Genomic DNA, 22,414 nt, shown 5'->3' on the forward strand with positions numbered 1-22,414 from the left:
AACAGCAATCATCATGAACTAATCATCCATATGATGAGTTCACACCTGAACCAATCTTTCTGTGAAGACATGAAAACCTGCTATAAAAGAGACACAGCATTTGAGGCATGTGGTGCAGGAAGCACAGACTTTATTTCCTCCTGATCACAGGGAATTTCTGTTTCCCACCTGCGATTTCTTTCGTCCACTTACATTGCAAACTCCTCCTGATGGGTGTCGCTTGCCATAGAAGTCATTGACTGAAATGCCACAGTCTGGGCTGCTCAGAGCATCCAAGTCTTACAGTATGGGCATGAAGCTCTCGGTAGGTTCACCCAACTAAAGCAGAAATCTACACTTGAGGGAGTCACTCGTGGCTCCCTCACCAGTCAACAGAGAGCCAGTCAATACTGTCGATGGAGTCCACGGTGTTTCATCTCTTCCTAAAGTAGATGGTTAAAACAGAGCAGATGAATTGAATAATAAACCCACTTATTTCTTCTTGCTGCCTTGAAAGCCCAGTGTGACAGCTGGCATTTAGAAGGTTACTCTGTAAATACCCGAAATGAGGGGAGTCTAATCCCACCACTACCCTCATGACCTTCCCTTGCCCTGATGCTCTCTGTGCATCTCAGGCACTTGGTGGTGCAATTCACTCCGTGCCCTGCAGTGCACACAGAGTTACAGCTGGGCTGGGGGATGCCAGAGTGGAGTGGCAGCCCCAAATTCAGGCAGCTAAAACACCCCACTCCTGACCAGCAGCTCAGAGCCCCTGTGTGCCTCTAGGCCCCAGGTCCCCAGTCCCATACATGAGTCAGAGCCACCACAGTGTGTGAACTGTGCACTGGGATTGCATCAGCCCTGGGTGTCTGGCAGCACAGTGCGCAGGCCAGACTATACAAAGTTCTGATGTCTATGGATCCTGGATTAGTAGAGCATGTACAGTATGGCAAGTCCTGATCCAACGGCCTTCAGATGCTACCACATCAAAAACCCTTCTATCTTTCTCTCAAAGAGTGAATTTAAGCTTTGCTTATTTCTGTTTTATAACTAAAGGCTGTTTCTGCAACCCTTGTATAGATAATTACACATGGTCCATGTGACACTCTTCCTGAGTAATCCTTGTGTATTTTGCAAGGTTCAACATAAAAATTCTTTGCTAATCAAAAGGCATTACTGCTTGGATGTTTCTGTGTTGCAAAATAACCCCCAGTCAATCAAAACTCCTTCAAACAACCCCTGTCAATGCTTTTTGCTTTGGAACCTTGTTTCCTGTGGGTGAAGGTGTGAAAGGAGAATGTGCTTACCTTTGAGTACAAAGCTGTGTGACTCTTGGTGTCAGTGATACCACCAAAACACAGCTGAGGTGCTGCAGTGCCCTTTTGCTGGCTTTCTGTGCAAGTACACATCCATAATAGCATTATTTGTTGCAAAGATTTCACTCAGTTTCTTCCTTTCTGGCAGACCATGCGCTCATTGGACCTAGAAGTCCTTATTCCTCAGACAATTCTTCTTGCCTTTGATGAAGATTTGTAATCCTGGAAGGGCTGTGCAAAATTTATACCACTAATTTTTCATGTTTGGAGATATTAATGATGTACAAGCTACTGGATTCGGCACAAAAGAACTGGCCAAAGTTCTGCAGTCTATTTCATATGTGAAGTAAATGTAAGTGATCAAAGGATTACTTCTGCTTGAAAAGGCATTAATACTACTAATATCAGCTGAAGTAATTAAACCATGTGTATTTGTTTTAACACTTACTGTTGATGTTGACCCTATGGAATCCTCTCCCTTCTTTTTAACATCCATAGACATTTTGACATCGTTGGGATCCTTAGTAACGAGGGCAGTAAAGTTGGGCAGAAAACTACTTTTGCCAACGAGAATGCTCAAAGTCATGAAACAAACACACTCTTATTCCAAATTGGGATGGAAGCTCAAAATCACAGCCCCAGAGTCCAATCCCAGCAATGACAAAACCACATGGTCCCACCTAGTTTCACATCTGGAAAACATAGTCGAACACCTCCTAACACTTTTGGCTGCTGTTTCTGGCTGACACAAGATGCACCTGTTCCCAAAGCAACCCTGCATCCCTGAGGATCCTGTGAAGGCACACAAAGGGGGTGCAAGTTCTCCCTTGCAGTGGCTACTTGGGGGTGAAGTCAAAAGATGGCTTTCCTTGGGGCCAAGCAAACGAGGTGGTAGGCATTTCACATAAAAACATTCCTTTTACATTCCTTTAAAAGGCTGTGGCTGGTAGAAAGACAGAGTGGCATCTGCCCATGGTGATTCCTTCCTATGGTGTCCCCAGGCATGGTTTGGGACACTGGGCTGCTTTATCACACATGCCCTCTCTAATTTTGTAGGAAGGATGTCAACTGCCAAGATAATCCTTTCGTTACCCCATACAACACCCTGAAACACAGTTCAATCTCATGCTTTAGTCTGTTGTTTCAGACACAGCCAGTGGGGCTGGCTCTGCATGGACATGTTGGGCTGAACTCAAAGCAAACTCAACTTCCCGAGCTGCAGTTAATTAGAAGGTGCTTCCAGTGGGTGAGAGAAGAGCTTTAGCCATGGCCAACTGTGATTTCCAGCCAGTTTCAAATCCAAACCCCCAGTAACAGCAGAACTGTGTTTCCTACCCTGAGCAGACAACATTTATTAATATTTGTGTGTTGTCAGTTTTTTCATCCCTCATTTCCCTTTACATAGTTTTATTTTTCCCAGTCAATAAGAATGATTTTATTCTTCTTAATTAGATTTTTTTTTAGGTTTCCCATAGTAATTAATGCACTTTTCTTCAGCAGTATAACCTATTACAGTGGTTAAAATATTAAATCATGACTGGTGCCAGATCTAAGGGAACAACAAACATAGAGTTTTCAATAGCCACTTTGTCTTCATCTTTTGAATTAGTTTGCAGTCTGCTTTACATTTTTGGGTAAGTAATAAGATTTGTTGATTTGAATGAAGAACGATATAAAAATAAATTGCATTGTACTTTTAATTACATAGTCTTAATTTTTTGTGGTGACACTCCAGGGTCTCATATAATGTTGTTTAATGTTTACATCTCTTTACTGATTTGATAATTTAAATACAGAAATGTGGTTTAATTCGCAAATTTCTACATTAATTGTTGGGGTGCTGTGCTCATTAAGGAATCTGGGGAATTCTGTGTTTTCCCCTATCTCCTTCATGCAGAAACAGCCATGTATGTTCCATATTGGCTTTTTCTTAGGCAGCAAATCTCAGCTACAGAGATGCTTTTCTCCTCCACCATTGTGAGACCGTGATTGACATTTTTTACCAGGGGAGTTGGTGTGAAATAGGCTGGTGCTCCAGGGAGCCCTTTTTTTTTTGGGACTCCTTGGAGGTGGTTGAAGACAGTGGTGGGTAGGTGGACATGCTAGCCTTGGTGGGTTTTTAATTCACCTGGGAAATCAAACACCCTCACAGCACTCAGAGGGGTTTGAGTGCACCCACCCCCCTGCAGAGGACATGGTGGAAGCAGGTCTTGCAGAAGTCCACAGAAAAATGTAGGATGAGCCCAGTGGGATTCCCTTGGTTCAGAGTGAGGATGATGTCCTACTGCTCTCCAGGTGTCATTCAGAAATAGTTATGAGAATGCAACCAACCAACGGCAAACCTTCAAATCTTCCTTCCTCCATCAAACCAGCATCTCTTACCTACCTCATCCACTCATCTCAGCTCTCTTGGAGAGCAGCCATGGACATCCTCCACCACTCCCCAGGCAATGTTAACCACTTGGCTAAATCCCACTTTTATGAGCTGTTTTTGAGGTGCTGGTGTTTTAGTTTTAGAGCTCCAGACACATTTCAGAGTTTCTGGAAGTTTAGCAAAATTAAACTTTTCTTTCAAAAATCCATCACCACAAAACTGTTTTCCTCTCCTCTTCATTAATGATTTACTTTCTGTGGAATAAATGCACCAACTGAGGACAGAATCATTATTAAAATCTCAGTTAACAACACAATATTACTTTGTTCCTTTCATTTCCTCCACTATTATAAAATTCAAGATTCATTTCATCTATTAATATTAGCAATCTATTTTTTTTTAATTTTGACGAGGCACAAATTAAAAGGGGAATGATATTATGGAAACGGCATTAGAACTTATTCTTTTTTTTCTTTCTTTTTTTTTTTTTGTAAAATCTATTTTTTCCCCTTCCATCAGTTCTTTCTTTTCATCTAATATTGGCTTCTTTTGCATTGATATTCCCAGTGACTTCATTTGATACCTGGCATTACTCCCATGGAAGTCAACTGGAAGAGGCCAACAGAATTTCTTGGTAGGTGATTAAAATTAAGGGTCAATGCAGAGAAAGGCTGGCACACGGGTTTGGGAGCAAGGGAGCTGGATTTTGATCCAAGCCCTGCCACAAAATTGCTCTGTGACTCTGAGCAAGTCATTTTATTACTCTGTACTGCAGTTTTCATGTGTTTAAAATAGGACCAAGAGTGTTTGCTGCTCATTGTTCAAGTCTCCCAGTAAATAAAATATGATGTATCAGAGCTAACTGGGCAAGCAGGCACAGATCCTTCTCTCAAGAAATCTGTGTCCTAGAGTAGCAGCAGACACTGAGGACAGGGCAGAACAGAGATGCACTGTTTTCCCACGAGCTCACAAATCGCTCCTATTCCCTTTTCAACAGATCACTGTCAGTGGGTTCTAACGAGATTTCCTTTGTGCCTGTGTAACACTAAATATAACCTGCAATATTTCTCACGTGCAGCATCTCCTTGTCAAAGAAAAGCTGGATTTTCAGTGCTCCAGAATAACCAACTTCCACAGTTACAGCACACGTATTTCTTAGCTTGTTTCTGTGCACCATCAATCCTGGGAGCTGCACATCAGCTAAATATGCATGTGATTGCTTTGCAATCCTCTTGATTACAAACAGGCAGGTGCTATTGTGGCAGGTGTTCCCAAATGCTGCAGTGCTGAATTCCAGTGATTCAGTGGCAACTGGAGAAAATAAAAAAAAAAAACCAGTTGGATAAACCCCTCTAAGAGGCTCCCAGTGCAATCAACAATACCTCAACCACTCCTGCAAGAGCTTTGACTAACAAATTCCTGCAGTGCCAATTCTACAACAGCCATAGCACTGGAAAATTTTTCCTGATCATTTACCTGTGTTGTTCCTGCTGGAGTTGAAGCCCATTACTCACCCTACTTGCAGAAGGCAAAAGGACACATTGTGCCACTCCTCTTTGCATCAGTCTTGCATGTATTTGACAATTTGTTTTGTCTCAGCTCAGTCCCCTGTTCAGACCACACACTTCTCTCTCTCCTCTTTACCTCAAAGGCAGGTTTCCTACACCTCCAGTCACTTTTTATGCACCTCCTTGGGCTTTCCCCAGCTGAGCCATATGTTTCCTGAGGTGTGGAAATTGTTCTTGAGCCAAGATCCTGCCATTACCAAGTTGAATGGAAAGACTGACCCATGCCAGTGTGCCCCTCACAACAGACATCCCAGGAGAACTGCTGGATTTTTGCAGCACTGGGTTTCTGCTGCACTCCCAAGCATCACAGTCCCAGATCTTTTTCCACATGGCAGCAGCCTGGCCAATTGCTCTTCATCTTGTATTAGAGAAATTGATTTTAACTCTGCTGCCAGGGAGTGCAACATTTTAATTACTTCTGTGGATAAAGTCCGTTGTTCCTATTCTGATCCCGACTTAAGAGATAAGTAAAGCAAAGCCTATCAGAGATCCTGCAGAAGCTTGAGCTGGAACCCAGGCCACCAGAATACCCCCAACCAGTACCTCTGCCATATATCCTTCACCCTTCTCATCCTTGTCTCATGTCATCCTCGGTTTTTAAAAATCTTTCTTCTCCCTCCATCATTATTGAATTTTTTTCACATCTGATGTCAGTAGGCACTTGCAAGCATTTAAACTACTGTAGGTGAATAATTAACAGTAATAATTATTGTGGGTGCATCATCCCACAGCAGGATAGGTCACAAGAAATGAGAAACAGATTGCTACACCAACTGGATTATTGATAATTTCCCTACTGCTGGAACCTGTTTCTCAATACAAATGAGTGGTATTTGGTAGCAAAAATAAAGGACAAGATCAGTGGCCTTCAGGAGCAAGAGAAGGTTGGGTGGATATGGGGCCAGGAAAGTCAAGACATAAAGTGCAGTCTTCCTGCCAAAGGACCTAATCCCTATTTAGGGGACACCAAGACATCTACAAATAGATAAAAACTTGAGGCTGACTATAAAAATATTTCTGTTTCATTCGTCTGAAATCCACAGACAGGCACTGCTGATGCCAAGAACCCACAATACCCTGGCATCACAACCTGCAGGGCTGTCTGCTCTTACTTGTGAATACATTTATCACTGATAATATGCCAAAATGTCCAAGAGTTGAATACTGGAGAGCTCTGGGAAGGAGAGCAGGTTCTCACAGGCATGACTGAGTGCAGCAGAACTTTATCTGCCTCTGTCCTGGTGCTGTGTCACTCCCATCTCCCTACAAAACTGATGGACCAGTGACTAGATTCTTAACAGAATAGTTTTTATACTTAGTATTTGTTACATGTGCTATGTCCTATGCCATGAGGCTGAAGAAATAGTCTGATAAAGTGCATTAGGGCAGCTGGGCAAGAAGCAGTTGGTAGGAAGGTAAGGAGGCAAGACTGAGATGGAAGAAAATTAAAGCCAGAAATTGCTTGGATGGGTCCATCAGGCAGCTCTTCAGCATCCCAAAGACCTTCAAAATAACTGGGAGAGCTGAATCCAGAGAATTTCCCCAGAGCCGAGGAGTAGATGCCAGTGATATTGGCATGGGGAGTCCAGGACTTCAGCAAAGGAATTTAGCTCCTGAGATATGGCTAAGCAGTCCAAGGAATGGAGTGAGTGTCATGCTGCACAACTAGAAATGTCAGGAAGGGACGAATGAATTTCAGTGTTTTGACTTTGGCAGGCTGAGGAGAGATGATCTTCCAATGGGTAAAAGCTGAAGAGAGAAAAGGAGGAATCATTCCCCCATATACTCAGTAAGGACCAAACTACATCAGGAAAGGTTGAGGTTATACAGGAGGGAAGAAGTTCTGTCAGGCTAAACTCATCATGCCTGTGAGCCTGGAGCACTGCAGGAAGAAGTAGAATGAGCATTTATCAGGAATGCCATGGGTCAATTAAACACTGCCAAAGGGAGGAGAATGGACAGGATGACACCTGAAGATCCCTTCCAACATTAGCTCCCCACTTGCACATTGCCAGCTGCCAGCATGTGGGATGAGCTTCCTCCAGGTGGTTTACATCAGCATTTTCCCATGATGAGCAGCAAAGGCAGACACTTTATGGTGTAAAACAAATTCTGGTCCCAATAAGACAAAAGGAAAATTGCCTTGTTAGTAATGTCCAATTCATTACTCAATACCACGTAACACAATAATGTTGCACTTTAAAGCTTAGTGTGTCTGCCTCGCTCTATTTAAACTGTGGTCTTGAGTGTTTATCATCTCCTGCTAATGGCAGTAGAGTATATGCCACAAAAACTTAATTATTTGCCTTCTCTGAGAGGGTATTTTTCCTGATTAAAGCCTTCCTGAGAGCAATGCAGGAAGCACTCTGCCCCACCGGGCATTCTTATACCCTAACCACTGAAATCTGGGACAAAGGCCAGTAATCTGGGACAAACTCTAAAAATACACCAAACACTCCAGGACATGTTTTATTGGTCCTTCCATACATGCCTTGAGTGTGTCAGGAGGCACAAGGCCACAGGTAACAGTGAAAGTTAACCCTGCAGTGCAGTCCAGCTGGCTGCAGGAGGGATGCAGATGCTTTTCTTCAAAAAGCCATTTCAAAGGGACACAGCACCTCCCTAAGAACCTTCCCGTTGTTAAAGCTTAATTGCAACCAGTTTAAAACCTCTGAGTTTAAGCTGAGTCTATGTTTTTAAATAAAATACCAGAATTTGAAAGAAGTCCTTCTGCCAACTAAACACCTGGGGAGAGAGGAAGGCAAGGGAGCTGGAGAGATGACAGGCTTTGGCTCTAGGCTGCTGTAGCCACCATATGTGCTTTAAAAGACCTGCATTGCGTTTCCAGGTAAAACATCAACAGCTGAAGACAATGTGAGTAAATAATTACTATCTTCTTTTACACAGGATGGTAACTTAAGCAGACAAGGTTGGGAAACAGTCTAAGGGCTCTTCTCACTCTGCAAACTCAAGAGCTCTTGTATTCCCAGGCTCTTTTTTAGGTGTTACAAAACCCCACAGGATCTGCTGGCAGCCACCCAAAGGCGTGCAGCACTTAAGGCTGGCCTGACCTGGTCCAAAAACACTCCAAGCTCAGAGCAAGTTTAACACCTTGCCCTTCCCCCAGACAGTGTCAGTAACACTGGCTGTTGTGCACAGCAAAGCAGAATGACCAGGGCAGCTCTGCAGCTCCCGAGCCCCAGGCTCACAGTGTCACACCTTGGCTGGCCTTATGCCAAGGATGGAAAGATCTTCTTTTGCCCTTCTGCTTGTCCACCTCAAGTAGAGGCTTTGTAGACAACCTGAATGCAAGCAAAATGATCTCATGATGGGACCTGTATTTACTTACTTTCAGCTTTTAACGGAAGGAGGACAGAATACTTTATGGCACAGAGCAAGAGATTAATAGATTGACGTTACTAGAGGCTGTCAGTCCACAGAGTTGTCACCAAAAAGTGATTCCAGTGTTGCTACACCAACTCAGGAACACATTTTCCTGACAGGCAACCAGGCAGTCTTAAATAGAAGGAATTTTGCTGCCGTGGCCCTTGGTAAACTCTTTGAATGGTTAACTACAATCAGCTGGTAGGAACATCTTCCACCAAATTAAGATGTATTGACTTCAACTGGCTGCAACACACTCTCTTGGAAGTTAAGAGAGTATTTATTTTTTTCTGAGCTAAGCATCAACAATGCTGTATTTATATGTTACAGGGAATCTGAAGCAGAGAGCATAAAAGCAGGACATGTCTAAAGTTTAGGACCATAGTCTGCTTTTACATACATACATACATATATATATATATATATATATATATATATATATATATATATATATATATATACTCTGTGCTTTTCCTGACTCCTGACCACTGGCTTTTGCAACAGTCAGAGCTTTTGTACCTGTGGTTGAGGGAAGGCCCTCTGCGGGCTGCAAAAGCAGCACAGCCGGTGTTTCAGGGGAATTTGAATGCTGGTTTCTTATGACTAAAAGGCATAAGGTAGCGCTTGAGGGCATAAGACAAAGCTGGCAACCACAGTAACTTTAAATACAGTGAATCTCAATGAAGAAAATACCTGAAAGGAACCTCAAACACCAGCCAGACTTTTGACACTGTGACCTGAGTTTAAAAAGGATAGAAAACACAGTCCTTTACCAATTAAGCATATACCGTCATTGCAGAATTAGTCATATGATGTTCCTAATCCTCCTCGTCTGAACACAGGAGTCTCCAACTCGAGTGTGGGTGTGCTTTGGTACCCGGTAAGCTGGCACAACTTGGGGGTATGGATTAGAGCCTGGATTCTCCTTTTTGGGGGTGGGTAACATGCCCATGGTACAACTACCACCCAGCGTCAACCGTCCTCCAGAGACTTCTTGCCATTAAGTTCCCCACCCAAAAGGCCAGACGAGTTCTCCTGGATTTAAAGGGAAATAATTATCCAACAACTGCTGGTTACAGCCATAAAAATAATGAGCTATGCCCCAGAAGTCCTAACAAAATCCACGAATGAGTAAAGTGTCACTAAAGCTCCGACCTGAAGAAAGCTTTGGCACATAGCTCTGATGTTGGCTGACACGTGCCAGTTGCTGGTATTTATGCTTTAATCAAAATACAACTGAAAACCAAGGGAGAAGTTCAAATTCTGGAGGACAGCAAAACCGCTGGACTGTGGGCATTTCAGTAACAGATTCCTTTGCTCGGTATATTCCCCGCTAATCTGTCAACATCTGATGCCTTGCTCTTTAGTCTGGAGCTAAGAAAAGCTATCAAAAAATATAGTTTAGGGCCCATTCTGTCTGCTGCATCACTCGCTATTTTTACCGGCTGCACTGAAGCCAGACTGCAAAGGGCAAATTTGTCAACATGGGTGGGCTTTTTTAGTGTGAAACCCAAGGGCTCGTACAGACAGCAGCAGAGACTATCTGCATCCATGTCTGGAAGTCCAGGCTCTAATTTAGAGCTGTTTCAAATATAGAAATTCCAGCGAAGTTAATTGTAGCTGCATTATGGAGAGGTGACAGCAGCGGGTCCTTAGAAAGCTGGGGAAGGTCTAAATCTGCCTTAGGTCTCTTCCCTTTGGAGTTAGGCAAAGCCACCGGGAGCAGAGTCAAGCTAATACTGGGTATAAATCCTACTGGGAAATTCCACAGGTGAGATTTGATTTTGCTGATCACACAGTAATGGCATTTCTTGAAAATAAGGATAAAGCTCCTTGGCAAAACTACCTTTTCTGTACATGCTGAGAACTGCATGACATTGCCCTGTTATATCAACTGGTCTGTGCTTTTAAAATCTTCCTAATTCTGCTCATAGCCTAGAACTTGCCTTACTGTTATATTAAGAAACAGCTTCATAGTGTGGGTTGGTTATTACTGGGAAGCGCTTAATTACAATAAAATGTGTAGTTAAAGTGACAGTTTATTTACTCAAGGTTATGAATATAAATTGGTTTTTCTTACCCATGCATTTTGAAACTGGAAGGCAGAGGCTGGGATCCCAGGAGTTCCTTTAGGCTGGGTGATGTCCTACAAGCAGATTTAGGAACCAATGTGGAAACTGCAGCCTGTGAACCAGTTTGCTGCCTCAAGGGCCGCAGCACACATTTCCAACCTGTTGCAAGTAATGTGAATTTTGCTTAAGAAGGCTGAAAACGGGTCCCTGTAATTGCACCAGAGCTCTGTAACCTGCAGTGAACCAACGCCGAGCTGAAAAATAAATCCCCGTTAGTGAACACTTGAAGAGATAAAGAAAACGTTGGGCCCCCTCCCCGCAGTATTTTCCATGTTTTATAACACCTCTGTCAGTATAAATTCCCATTCAATGAAGAAATTACGTTTCACGAGCACTACAATAGGATTTTAAGATAAATGACATGCGAGCACTGCAGTTTTGTACAGCCTTAAGTGATCCAAGCATCTTTATCACGTGCACAGTATCAAAATACACGAATTTGACTCGTTACAACAGTCACACGAGAAAGATTGAGTGTCATATGAGGCTGCAAAGCATAAAACCATCTTAGCTAAAATTTATTTTAGCACGGGAGGTTTTTTTAACTGTTAAGTATAATTATTTAAAAGCGGTCTGAGCTGTGCTGCTCTAGCGATAACTGGAACAGAAAACAGCTCTTGAAAACGCTGCTGGTAAGGGCACTTCTTGCAAGCACTGCCTGCTCTTAACACTTGCTACCTTCATTCATTGCTATTTCTGAAATTCTTGGAGGCTGATGAAGTTTTAAAGTGTCACGTTGCTAAGGCTGTAACATTATCTCCAGCGACAATACTCACTCCTGGGCTTTCCTGTTGCAAGTAGAGGGAACATTTTACCTTTTCAAACCGGTAAACACCTCCCTGTGAAACAATGTAAGCAAGACGGACTGATATTCAGTAACTGAAAATTCAGTGTATCATTCCTCCCTGGGCGAAAAGGCCTTGGGTCCAGCTCTGGTGGGTCAGTTTGCTCTGTGCAGCATTGCCTGTGCCACACAGCAGAAGCTGCCCTGGTGCAAAAGGCCACGTCGTGCCTGTCTCCTCGGGTGGCTTTAGGACAACATCCGCAGTGCCCTGGGCCTGTTTCCTCAAAAGCGATGACAGCTGCGTGATAAACACACTCCCGAGTCCCTGCCTGTAAGGCACCAATTCAGGTGCTGTGAAACGGGGCTTTTCATAGCACAGAGATTTAAAAATAGGAGCAGCGCCGGCCAGGGAGTGTTTGAGCCTGGGCAGGGAGGCGGCCCAAGTGACCGCTGTGCTGGTCACCCTGCCTGCTCCCGAGGGCTGATGTCCTCTTGGATCGAGTTAAATGTCTTGTTTTAGCTGATCGTGGGGATCCTGGTACAGTGAAACACCGGGTCATATTTTATCACCCGACACCTTTCTCCATACTTCAGTCACTTGGTAGCTGTTTAACAACTTATTCCTCAAATGAAATAACCAGAAATATTGACCCGTTATTTGCTTTCAAATGAAATAAGCAGCTTTATAGGAAATATTGACCCATTATTTGTCACTTCTGTTGAGGCTTCAAATGCATCCTGAGCTGCTGCAGCCCACGGCCAGGACATTTACTTCTCCTTTGATGACTGTTCTGCATTCCCTTTTGCATCCTCCGTGGCCTTCTTAGGGATATCTGCCACAAGCAGCAGTGACAAACATTTTGGTGATAAACATTTTGGTAACAAAATCAGGCCTTTCTGTCTCCAGACTGCAAAAAACCCCAAACAAATAAACCCTACTCGTTACTGTTTGTTTCCGAATAAACAGTGATCACCCCTGACCCATTCCTTTGATAGACACCTTTCCTTATTTTCTGTTTTTGGTTTCACAAGCTGTGTGGCAATACTTACCTTGCTTTCTCTGTGCCACAGACCTGTCTAGAACTACCTCTTTGTGTGGTTTTTTCCCCCCGATTTTTGATCTAAAAATTATTTTCTGGAGCCATTTTTGTAGCTTTACCAGTTGCATTGCCCTTCAGTGCACGTGTTTGCTGTAACTTTCCCCCCAAGAGTATCGTGTTTAAAGTCACAACCACTGTATTCCTGCCAATGTATTCCTCTTTACTTACAGGAAACCTATGAATGAGGTATGATACCATGAATGATACTATTAATCACTTTATTGCAACTGCACCCAGGAATCTCATTCACAGTTAAGACCTCGTTACACAAGTGCTATACGTATATAAAAAGTCTCCAGCTTCAAAGTGGTTACAAGCCTTTGTAAAAGCCTCCTGAAGTTTCCTGCGAACTTGTTACTGTAAAAAGAAAAATTACATATTTCTTCTTGGAACAACATGCTTCTCAAACTTTTAGAAGAATGATTCATGTTTACTCTTATCTCCCTCCAGAGGAAAAAGAAAATGAGTTTAGAAATATTTTCAGCCTTACTCCCCATCGGACAAATTTGAGGGAGCTGACCTGCAGTTCATTGCCACGTGCAGGAGCTCTGCCCGTGCACAGCATCCATCCATGCCACAGTCCTTTCTCCAATGAGTCAGTGGACCTCGCAGACCCAAAGCCTTGGGAATGATCCAATTTCAGCATCTTTCCTCTTCCTTCCCCTCGAGATTCCTTTGGTGCTCCCTAAGGCTGTATTATTTAATTATAACTAAAATAAATTGTGGAGAGAATGCAATTCCTGTAGTCCTGGCACTGAAGAAAACCTTATTAACACTGAAACGCCCTAAAAGTGGATTCTGTTGAGGTGCCCCTTCAGTCCTGGCGATCCTGGACACTGTCCTGGAGCCATTGCCCTACCAGGTCTTGGGGTCAAGGGGCCGTTGTGGGTGCAGGGAGATCTAGGACATTCTCACTGCTGGGAAGAGGATTGTTTTTTCTACAAGGACACAGTTTATTCCTGTCCCCAGGGGGATCCATGCTGCTCTCTCCGCTGGGAAGGCGTGGGGAATTTACCCGAGAGGCTGAGGTGGCTTTGCCCCGTGCTACCCCATCCTCCATCCCCTGTCCCATCCCCAGCTCCCCCCAGCCACCTAAATAACCCCCAGACATCCCCTACCTCTATTTTGCATTCCCCCCATGCCTTGCCCTTAATGCCTCTGCCAACATCTGCCCCTAAACCTACCCCTATCCACACATACCCTCTATGATCCCTGCCCCTAAACCTCTCCCCCCAGCCCCCTCTGCCATCCCTATTCACACTTCCCCCGAACCTTGCCCCTAAACCCCTTCAGCCATCCCCTGCTCCTAAACCTTCCCCCTCCAGACACCCCCTGCCCCTAGACCTCTCCTGTCAGCCCCCTCCGCTGTCCCCTGCCCTGTTCACATTTCCCCCAATCCTGCCCCCTAAATCCCCTTGGTCACTCCCTGCCCCTAAACCTTCGTCCTGCAGCCATCCACTGCCATTACCCACCCCTCTGCCCCTAAACCTCCCCCCTTCCCCCAAATTCTCCCCCCTGCAGAACCTTTCTCCCTATCCACACACACCCTCCCTCACCCCCTGCTCCCAAACCTCCCTGCCTGCCACCCCCAGTCCCTAAATCTCTCCTTCCATTCTCCTCCACCATCCCCTACTCTTATTCGCACTTCTTCCACTCCCTGCCCTTAAACCACTTCAGCCATTCCCTGCCCCTAAATCTCCACCCTGCAGCCCCCTGACCCTAACCACACACACCTTCTGCCACCCTCCACCTCATCCAACCTCCCATCCCTAAACCTCTCCCCTTAGCCCCCTCCACCATCCCCTGCCCCTACTATTTGCACTTCCCCCAGCTCTCGACCCTGAACCCCTCCAGCCATTCCCTGCTCCCAAACCACCCCTCCCTGCAGCGACCCACTGCCTCTATGCACCACCCCGTCCCCAAACCTCCTCCCTTCCCCAAAACATGTCCCCTGCAGGACTGCCGCCCCTAAACCTGCCCCTGTCCACACACTCCCTCCACCACCCCCTACCCCTCAAGCTACCCCTCCAGCCACCCTCTGCCCCTTTGCACCCTCCCACCCCCTCCCCTAAACATCTCCGCTGAGCACCCTCCACCACCTCCTGTGCCTACTGTTTGCACTTCCCCCACCCCGACCCTGAACCCCTCCAGCCATTCCCTGCCCCTAAACCTCTCCCCTGCAGTCCCCTGCCCCTATCCAACACACCCTCCGCCAACCCCTGCTCCTAAACCTCCGCGCCCGCCACCTCCAGCCCCGAAACCTCTCCTTCCAGCCCCTTCCACCGTCCTATTCACACTTCCTCTGTCCCCTAAACCTCTTCTGCCACCCCCTGCCCCTATTTCACTCACACCCTCCTACACCCCCTGCAGACCCCAGCCCCTAATCCTGGCCTTATTTCGCACACGCCCTCCGTCACCCCTTGCCCCTAACCCTCCCCGCTGCAGACCCCAGCCCCTAACCCTGCCCCTATCCATACACCCCCCCCCTCCGGCCTCCCGTCCCCGAGCCCCCCCCGGGGCCTCCCCGCGGGGCGCGGCCGTGACGGGCAGCGCCGCTCCCCACTCAGAGCCCGCGGAGCCCCCGCGCCGCCCCGCCCCTTCCATCCCCCTTTGTATCCAACATCCGGGTTTCCCCGCTGGCTCCGCGCTGGCTTCTCCCTTTTTTTAGAAGCCATTTTGGACGCCGTTCAGCTTTTTTTTTTTTTTTTTCCCCTCTCCACGTTTTTTTTTTTTTTTTAATTATTAAAAGAAAAAAAAAAACCAAAACAACAACAAAAAACCCCTCCAAACCGCAACAAACCTCCCTTTCTCGCCCTCCCCTCTCCCCCTCCCCTTTATTTTGTTTTTTTTTTCCCGCCTGCCCATCCCGCACATGGCACCTCCCGCCGCGCCCCCGCTCCCGCCGCCCCGCGCCCCGCGCAGCCCGCGATGCCGCGGCCCCCCGCAGCCGCCTCCTCCTCCTCCTCCTCCTCCTCCTCCTCCGGCCCCGCACCGCCGCCCCGCAGCCCCTCCGCCGGCCCTTGCCTGCCGCTCCGCAGCCGCCCGGGATGCGGGGTCGGTACCACCGCGCACGGTCCCGGTCCCGGTTCCCCGCTCGCTGCCGGCGCGGGGAGCGCGCGTGGGTTGCGCGGGGGTTGGGGAGGGGGGGGGAATGGTGGGTGTGGAATGCGCGGGTGTGTGCGGGGAAAAAGTGGGGGGGGGAAGACCAAATCCTGCGCTTGCATTGCGCGGGAACCCGCGGCGTGGGGGGGTTGGGTTCGGGGGTGGGAGGGGGGGGGGGCGTGTGCGTGTGTGCGCTCGCCCCTCGCTGCTGGGGGAGCCGGAGGGGCTGGGTTGGGAAGAGGAGGAGGGGGAAGGGGAAGAGGAGGAGGAGGAGTAGGAGGTGGGGGAGTCGGTGTGTGGTGCACGCCGCGCTCCCAGCACAAAAGCCCAGGGAAAGAAACTCTTGGAAAGCTGGGAGCGAACCGTGGGCCGGGCAGGAGCAGGTCGAACCGTCCCCTGGCTGTTCGTCTCCACTGGATACATTTTGCGACTGCGAAGGAATTAAATCCGATTTTCTCTCTCTCCCCCCCCCCCCCCCCCCATCCCCAGGATTTTTTTCTTCATTTTTTCTTTTTGAGAGCGAGAGGGAGGGCAGAGCCGCGCTTCTCCCCCCTCTTTTCACGCGCTCGATCTTTTTATTTTTATTTTTGTTTCCCTTGGGGATAGAGGTGCACGCAAGGAAGAAAAAAAAAGTAAAGGACTATGTTTGCTTCGTGGCTGACTTTCGCCGTGCTCTGGGGAACTTTCTGTGCAGGTAAGAGCCTTTCGGCGTGTTTACCTCCCGCTCGGGCTCTCGGTCGCGTCTCCAAATGCAGAATTGAATGGGCCGTGCGGCTATTTGCAGCCACCCTCCACAGCAGAGCAGAGCACCCGAGCTGGGGAATCCCCCCACCGCTGCCATCGGCTTAATTTCCTTTATTATTATTATTATGGTTATTATTTTGCTTTCCATCGCCTCGCCCTCCTTCTCCGTTTTCTCCCTGCTCGCAGGACAAGCCTTCCCCGTGCTGCTTTTTGTTCCCTCCAGGCAGCCTGTGGGAATTCATGGCAATGTAAACACGGCGCGATCTCGAGGAAACTTTGTAAAAATGGGCATTTACTTCTGGGCTGGGGCGTGTGTGGGGGGAAAGCCGAGGAAGTTGCGTGGGTGTAGAAGTTGGGAGCAGCGGGAGGAGACCTGGGGATCGCTCCGGAATGGTGCGGGGTCTCTCAGGTAATGGCCATGTGTGCGCCCCGCTCCTGCCAGGCTGCGGTTGTGTAACGCGGGGTGGGGGGTTGTGGGGGACCCCCCTCCGCCCCGAGGGCACCCTCTGGTTCCCCATCAGCCCCACGGGACGCCGCGGTCCCGTAGGGGTTGGCACGGAACGAACCTTTTGGGGCTGGCTGGCGCCGCTGGGAGCTGGGAGAAAGTTGGGAAAAGGGGGATGTGCGGGGCAAGGGGTGCCTGGGGGAGCATCCCTCGGGAAGAGGCTTCTGAGGCGGAGGGTGTTTGTTTTGTATGTTCTTCATCCCGTTTATTTTACGGACCTGGGTTGGTCCCCAAACTTCACCTCCAACCTGCGGGGTGCGCGTTGTGCCGAGGGACACGGGTGGAAGTTCGCCCACAGCCCGGACACGACCGTGGGAGCAGGAGGAGGCACACGGGGCAGCGCTTCGGGAGGAGGGGAGGGGTCTCCATGGGGTGCCCCATCCCGCAGCCCTCGGGAGGAGGGGGGCGGGGAAGGGGTCAGACCCCCTGTGCTCCCCCCCAGCACTGAAAACGCGGGCACGCTGGAAATCCCCGCGCTCCCCTCTTACTCTCCTTTTTTTTTTTTTTTTTTTTAATTTTTGATTCTGTTATTATTATTTTTCCTATTCCTTTTTTATTATCGCTGCATATCCCTCAGGGGAAACAGGGGCGGCAGCAATTTTGCCCCCTCCCTTGCCTGGTCACCACGACCCCCCCGGGGCTGAGCTCGCAGCCCCCCGCCCCGGCGCTGGGCAGTGACTTGTTACGGTCCCTCCATCTCCCGGCCCGGGGATGGGGGGGCACGGGAGGGTGACGGGGACGAAGGAGGGGGGCTCTTTGCGTCCGGGGGTTCCCGGGGGCAGGGTGCGGGAGGCAGCGATGCTGTAGCCGTGCCCCTCTCCGCGATGGGCAGCCGGGGAGTTCCCGGCGGCTTTTTGCCATCGCGGCTTCCTTATATCGCAAAGCGGGTGGGGGTAGGGAGGGGGGGGGGTTCCCCGCGTGTGCGTGTCCGTGTCCCCCGCCCCGGGGAAGGCGCTGCCCGGCGGGGCCGGGGCCGGGGCGCGGAGCCGGCCCCGGGGCGCTCCTGCAGCCGGGGCTTCCTTTGTTCCGAGTGCCCATTAAATATGCGCTGCCACCGCCTGCCTCTGCCATTACCGACAGTGCCAGCGCTTCATTATTTATTTATTTTTTTTTTTTAAGTCACACCGAAAGTGTGTGTGTGTGTGTGAGTGGCAATAAAAAGGGAGCGGGCAATAAAAATTAAAAAAAAAAAATTAAAAATTAATGTGTTGGTGAGCAAAGCCTGCTCGGGGTTTTTTATCTGATCGCTGGGACACTTGTACGCAGCTTTGTTTCCATGTGTTGGGAAGGGGGTTGTGCGGGTTTGTATTTACATAGCAGTGCCGAGGAGAGCAGGTATTTTGGAAGGAGCAGGCGAGGGGGGGTGTGTATGTGCCAGCAACATTTCTGGTGCTCGGCGTTGCTCTCATCACAACAGCTCTCCTGGCTGAAAAATTCTATTATGTGCATAAAGGAGATTTATGGTCATTGTATTTTCTTTCCATATATCTTGGAATCCTTTTATCTCGGGTGATTCAATAAAAGGAGATGGCTTCCGGATTTTTTGGTTTTGTTTTGGGTATGGTGTTAGGTTTTTGTTTGGCTTGGGTTTGGTTTTTAACCTGATCCCATGGCTCTGTGCATATAGTGGTTGAAATCTAAGTTGGAGGAAAAAAAGCAATTGCTTTAAGAAAAATGAAGCCTGAAAGCTTCTTAAATGTATCATGTTATGAAAAGGATAATCTGACAGGGCATACCTATGCTGACTTTTTCTCCCCCTGAAAATACAATAAAGAAACCCTAGAAAATTAGTATAATTCTGTGTATTTGAAAAGGTCCTCTTGAATCATTAAATCAGTGCATTAGCAATTCTGTAAATCCCTCTCCATCTTTTAAAGCCTTTCTGTCCTTCTTCTGATATTTATGAGTATTTATCAACATGATCTTCATTGTCCAGTTTTAACTAAAGCTGTTCAGTCAAAAAAAAAAAAAAAAAAAAAGAAGAAAACAAGCTCAGATACCCAAAGTTGGAATGTGTTCCTGGGATTCAGAGCACTGGGCTTTGCTTGAAGTATGTCTTTTGTGTGTGTACATGTTAGGGCTCTGCAAAAGTGGTGGGCTTTTCGAAAATCGCTTGACCTCCATTGTTGATGCTTCTCACCGCTACCTTGGCTGACTGTAACAAAGCAAGCACGGGCTGCTGTTCTTTAAAAAAAAAAAAAATCTGTTATGCTTTTTTTTTTTTTTTTGAGTACTGAGGATTCATTGAGGAAAACATTATGTTCATTTTTAGCCCTTTGTTTGCAAATTCTCTGCAGCCCAAATGTTCAGAAATCATGTTTTAATCGATGAGCTTGGGAAAATACAGAAGGTGTAAAAGGAGTTGTCTTGCAGAATGCATTGCTAACATGTTTTCCGAGCCATTACATTACTTTTATTTTGGTGCAAGTTTAAGTAATGCCATGCAGCAGTGAATTGTGCTGCAAATGGATCTGATCTCCTCTTTCACTGTCTTCTATTTATCCTCTTGTGCTTCAGAAAGGGAATAAAACTGGCTTCATTAGCCTGCTAATTAAACACAATGAAGTGCGTGGCCCAAGGTTAATGGCAATGGCCTTTAAAAACACAAAACTCTTGAACAGGTGTTTGAGATATATATTTTTTTAATCGGCCATCAAATCTAGATAATTATACCACTGCGATAACCATTGTCAGAGTTCTGTGGAGAAGAAAATGCTATGTTTGAGGTGCCAGTGAACAGTGTATTATTTTTAGTAGCATTATTTATAAACATCTTTCCAGGTCCTGCACAGCCTGTGGTTTAACTCCCCCCTTCTCCCCACTCTCCATTTCGAAGCATCTTCTCCATCTTTCCTTTGGTTGTTTTTTGGTTTTGTTTTTGTTTTTTTTTCCTGGATCAGGCAGGGTTAAAAATTCTGTATCCCTGCACCACTGTGAGGGTCTAAACTGAGCCTGGGGAGTTAACTAAAGTATTTACACACTGAAATTTCTGCCATTTCTCGTGCCTTTGGGTAGCCCGTGCAGGCTGCGAGGCTCCTGCTCGCTCGATGCGATAGGAAGAAGCAGCCAATTAAAGCGGAGGGCTCGCACTGCCCGCGTTCGAGCTGTCACCAGCCTCCTGTCCACTCTGCTCTCCATCAGCTAAAACACGCTTGTCAGGTTTTTTTGTGCTTTACATGATGCAACAGTTGTGGACCTCCCCTGCTGACTCTGAATAGATGGTAGAGAAGAAAGAGATGGGCCAGCCTCACTCTTTTTTCCTTCCTTTTTTTTTTTGTTGTTGTTGTTGTGTGGTTTTGTTTTGTCTGCTTTTTGTTTGTTTGTTCTGTTTTGTTTTTATTCTTTTCTTTCCCTCCCGCCATTTTCCCCCACCCCCATGCATGCCCTCCTTGCTTTGCAGATCACCCCAGAAGGATTTCCTGGCTTTTTCCAGTTCTGGGAGGCAGGACAAGTACACAGTTTGAGACGGAAGAGAGGTTCCAAGAGGCACATCTTTTGGAACTTGTGTAATGGGATGATGGGGCCAGCTCAGGAATCCCACTACTGTGGTTTGCATCGTTCCTGTCTGTGGGGTGGGTCACTCTGCAGAAGTGTTGCAGGTGTAAAAGGAACCAAGGGATGTATATTTATCAAGAGCAAAGGAGGTGAATGACAAGAGAGGGTATGAGGCTGGGCACCTGTCAAAGGTGTGCTTGTGTGCTCTGCCCACATGGTGCCTGTTCCTAGAAAGCCGGGAACACCTTTAAAATTAAATAAGCAGAAGTCAAAGTTACTCCACGTTTGGGGCCTTGTAGTGTAATGTGCTTTGGGTGTCATGTTGCAGGACCTGCTTTTAGAAGCATTTCTAAAATTCAGTGTTAAGAGTAGCTGACCTTGTGGAGCTGCAGTAGAATAGTCAGAATTAAATGGGATTTTAGGAACGCTGGATCTTTGAAGCCCAATAAAATATAACAACTTTCTACCAAACACACCCAGGACAGTAGTCTAAAAGTTGTGAAAGTGACTTGGTAACCCCCTGCTTCTGGTTGTGCATGGCCAAGGCAAGGTAAGACCCTGGATGCCCCTTCTCCAGAGAGTACCACACCCAGTGCCGGGCACAGCCCCTCCTTATGGTGCCTCCTGTCAGTTGCCTGGAAATCTGTGTCTCCAACCCTGTCAGCTAGCGCTGGAAAACTGTTCCTGTACTTTGGGAAGGGTGAAAGTAGGGGAGAGAACCTGTTAGAGTTCAGTGGTGATCTAGACCCAACTGAAAGCCCTCACGGGCTCTTACCCTCAGCTTTGGCACCTGGAGAACTGCTCATGTGCTGAGAAAGTCTTGCAAAGGCAACTTGGGTTGATCAGTACCTGCTGTAGAGTTGGCTTTCTCTTGCTGCTGGACTGGAGGAGTGGTGTCAAAAAGGCATGTGGCAGGTTTTTCCAGGTTCCTCAGACAGCTGTGGGCAGGGGTGCAGGCAGCGAGGTGCTGTACCTTGGCAGTACTGCAGCACTCGGGCTCCAGCGCTCTCTCTGTAACAAAACCTTGTGGGAAGTTGGGAAATGGGAACTGCAGAGTGTAATCTCTGCTTTAAAGAGGTGTTGTCTTTCTCTTTTATCCCTTCTTGGCCTTTGATTTTAAAACTAGCAGGGGAGTGTGATTTTCCTGCCTGGCCAATAGCGCTGCCTGGATCTGAATTATTCAGTGTAGCACTTGGCATTCTGCACCCTGTTCCCACTTAAGCTCTTTTTCGCCTGTTCCTTCATGTGGAGATTTTCACATCAGTGAAATTGGATGTGTTTAAGAGAGGTGTTTGTGGCCGCAGCATTCACCAGTATAAGCTCTACTCTTCCCCTTGCCTTTCCCCTCCATTAACCATTGAGGATCAACTAATGTCTAATCTCTTCATTATTACTTCATTCTGAAATAATTTTGTATCTCATTAGTAATTTGTTCCTTTAAGGTATACTGGAAAAATATACATCACTCCTCCCCCCCCCAATCTCCCTTGTAAGTTTTCTTGGAGCCACTGTAGTCAGAGGGGCAGAGAAGTAAATTAAAGATGAAACACTCTGCCTGCGTTCTGCAGACACAGCACATTTTATGCTTAGATTTGAATATAACTGTTGGTCTTTTTCACCAATTTCATGTTCTTTTCTCTCTGTCATCTTCCTTCTTTACTACAGTATAGCTTCAATTCAAACGAAAAGTTAAGAGCAGCAATTGTCAGTGTAAACTGTAAAATAATAATAATATGCTTCCCCCTAGCACACAAGTGCCTCTTATTTTGCCTGTATTTGAGTCTCACTCTGATTAGGCTATTGCATGTGGCATTGGTCCATCACATTACTTAAGAAAAAATCTGTTACTGGTGTCTAGGTGCCTCGGAAAAATACGACTCCTCTTTCGCAAAGTGCTGTTTGTGATGAGAGAAGGTCCCTGCCCCAAAAAA

General features: G+C 47.1%; 1 protein-coding gene and 1 long non-coding RNA gene across 3 annotated transcripts in view; one reads left to right on the forward strand and one right to left on the reverse strand.

The window, feature by feature from the left end:
- Nucleotides 1–108: 108 nt before the first annotated feature.
- On the reverse strand, nucleotides 109–9,043 carry LOC116782621. The gene is made up of 2 exons (XR_004355277.1): nucleotides 1,287–9,043; nucleotides 109–422 (listed from the first exon to the last, which is right to left on the reverse strand). It is a non-coding gene; the product is annotated as an uncharacterized LOC116782621 (long non-coding RNA).
- The window catches only part of ACVR2B (activin A receptor type 2B), a 122,006-nt gene continuing 101,304 nt past the window's right edge, over nucleotides 1,713–22,414 (forward strand). The window contains exons 1-3 of one of the 2 annotated variants that reach the window (XM_032679407.1): nucleotides 1,713–1,723; nucleotides 7,767–7,771; nucleotides 16,363–16,433. In XM_032679407.1, the coding sequence (XP_032535298.1) occupies nucleotides 16,382–16,433 (52 nt within the window). In that variant the 5' untranslated portion in view covers nucleotides 1,713–1,723; nucleotides 7,767–7,771; nucleotides 16,363–16,381. Of the gene's footprint in view, nucleotides 1,724–7,766; nucleotides 7,772–16,028; nucleotides 16,434–22,414 lie in introns of those variants that run through there. The other variant, XM_032679399.1, reaches the window with a different exon arrangement.

The sequence above is a fragment of the Chiroxiphia lanceolata genome, chromosome 1 (genome assembly GCF_009829145.1).
Source record: "Chiroxiphia lanceolata isolate bChiLan1 chromosome 1, bChiLan1.pri, whole genome shotgun sequence".
NCBI lineage: Eukaryota > Metazoa > Chordata > Aves > Passeriformes > Pipridae > Chiroxiphia > Chiroxiphia lanceolata.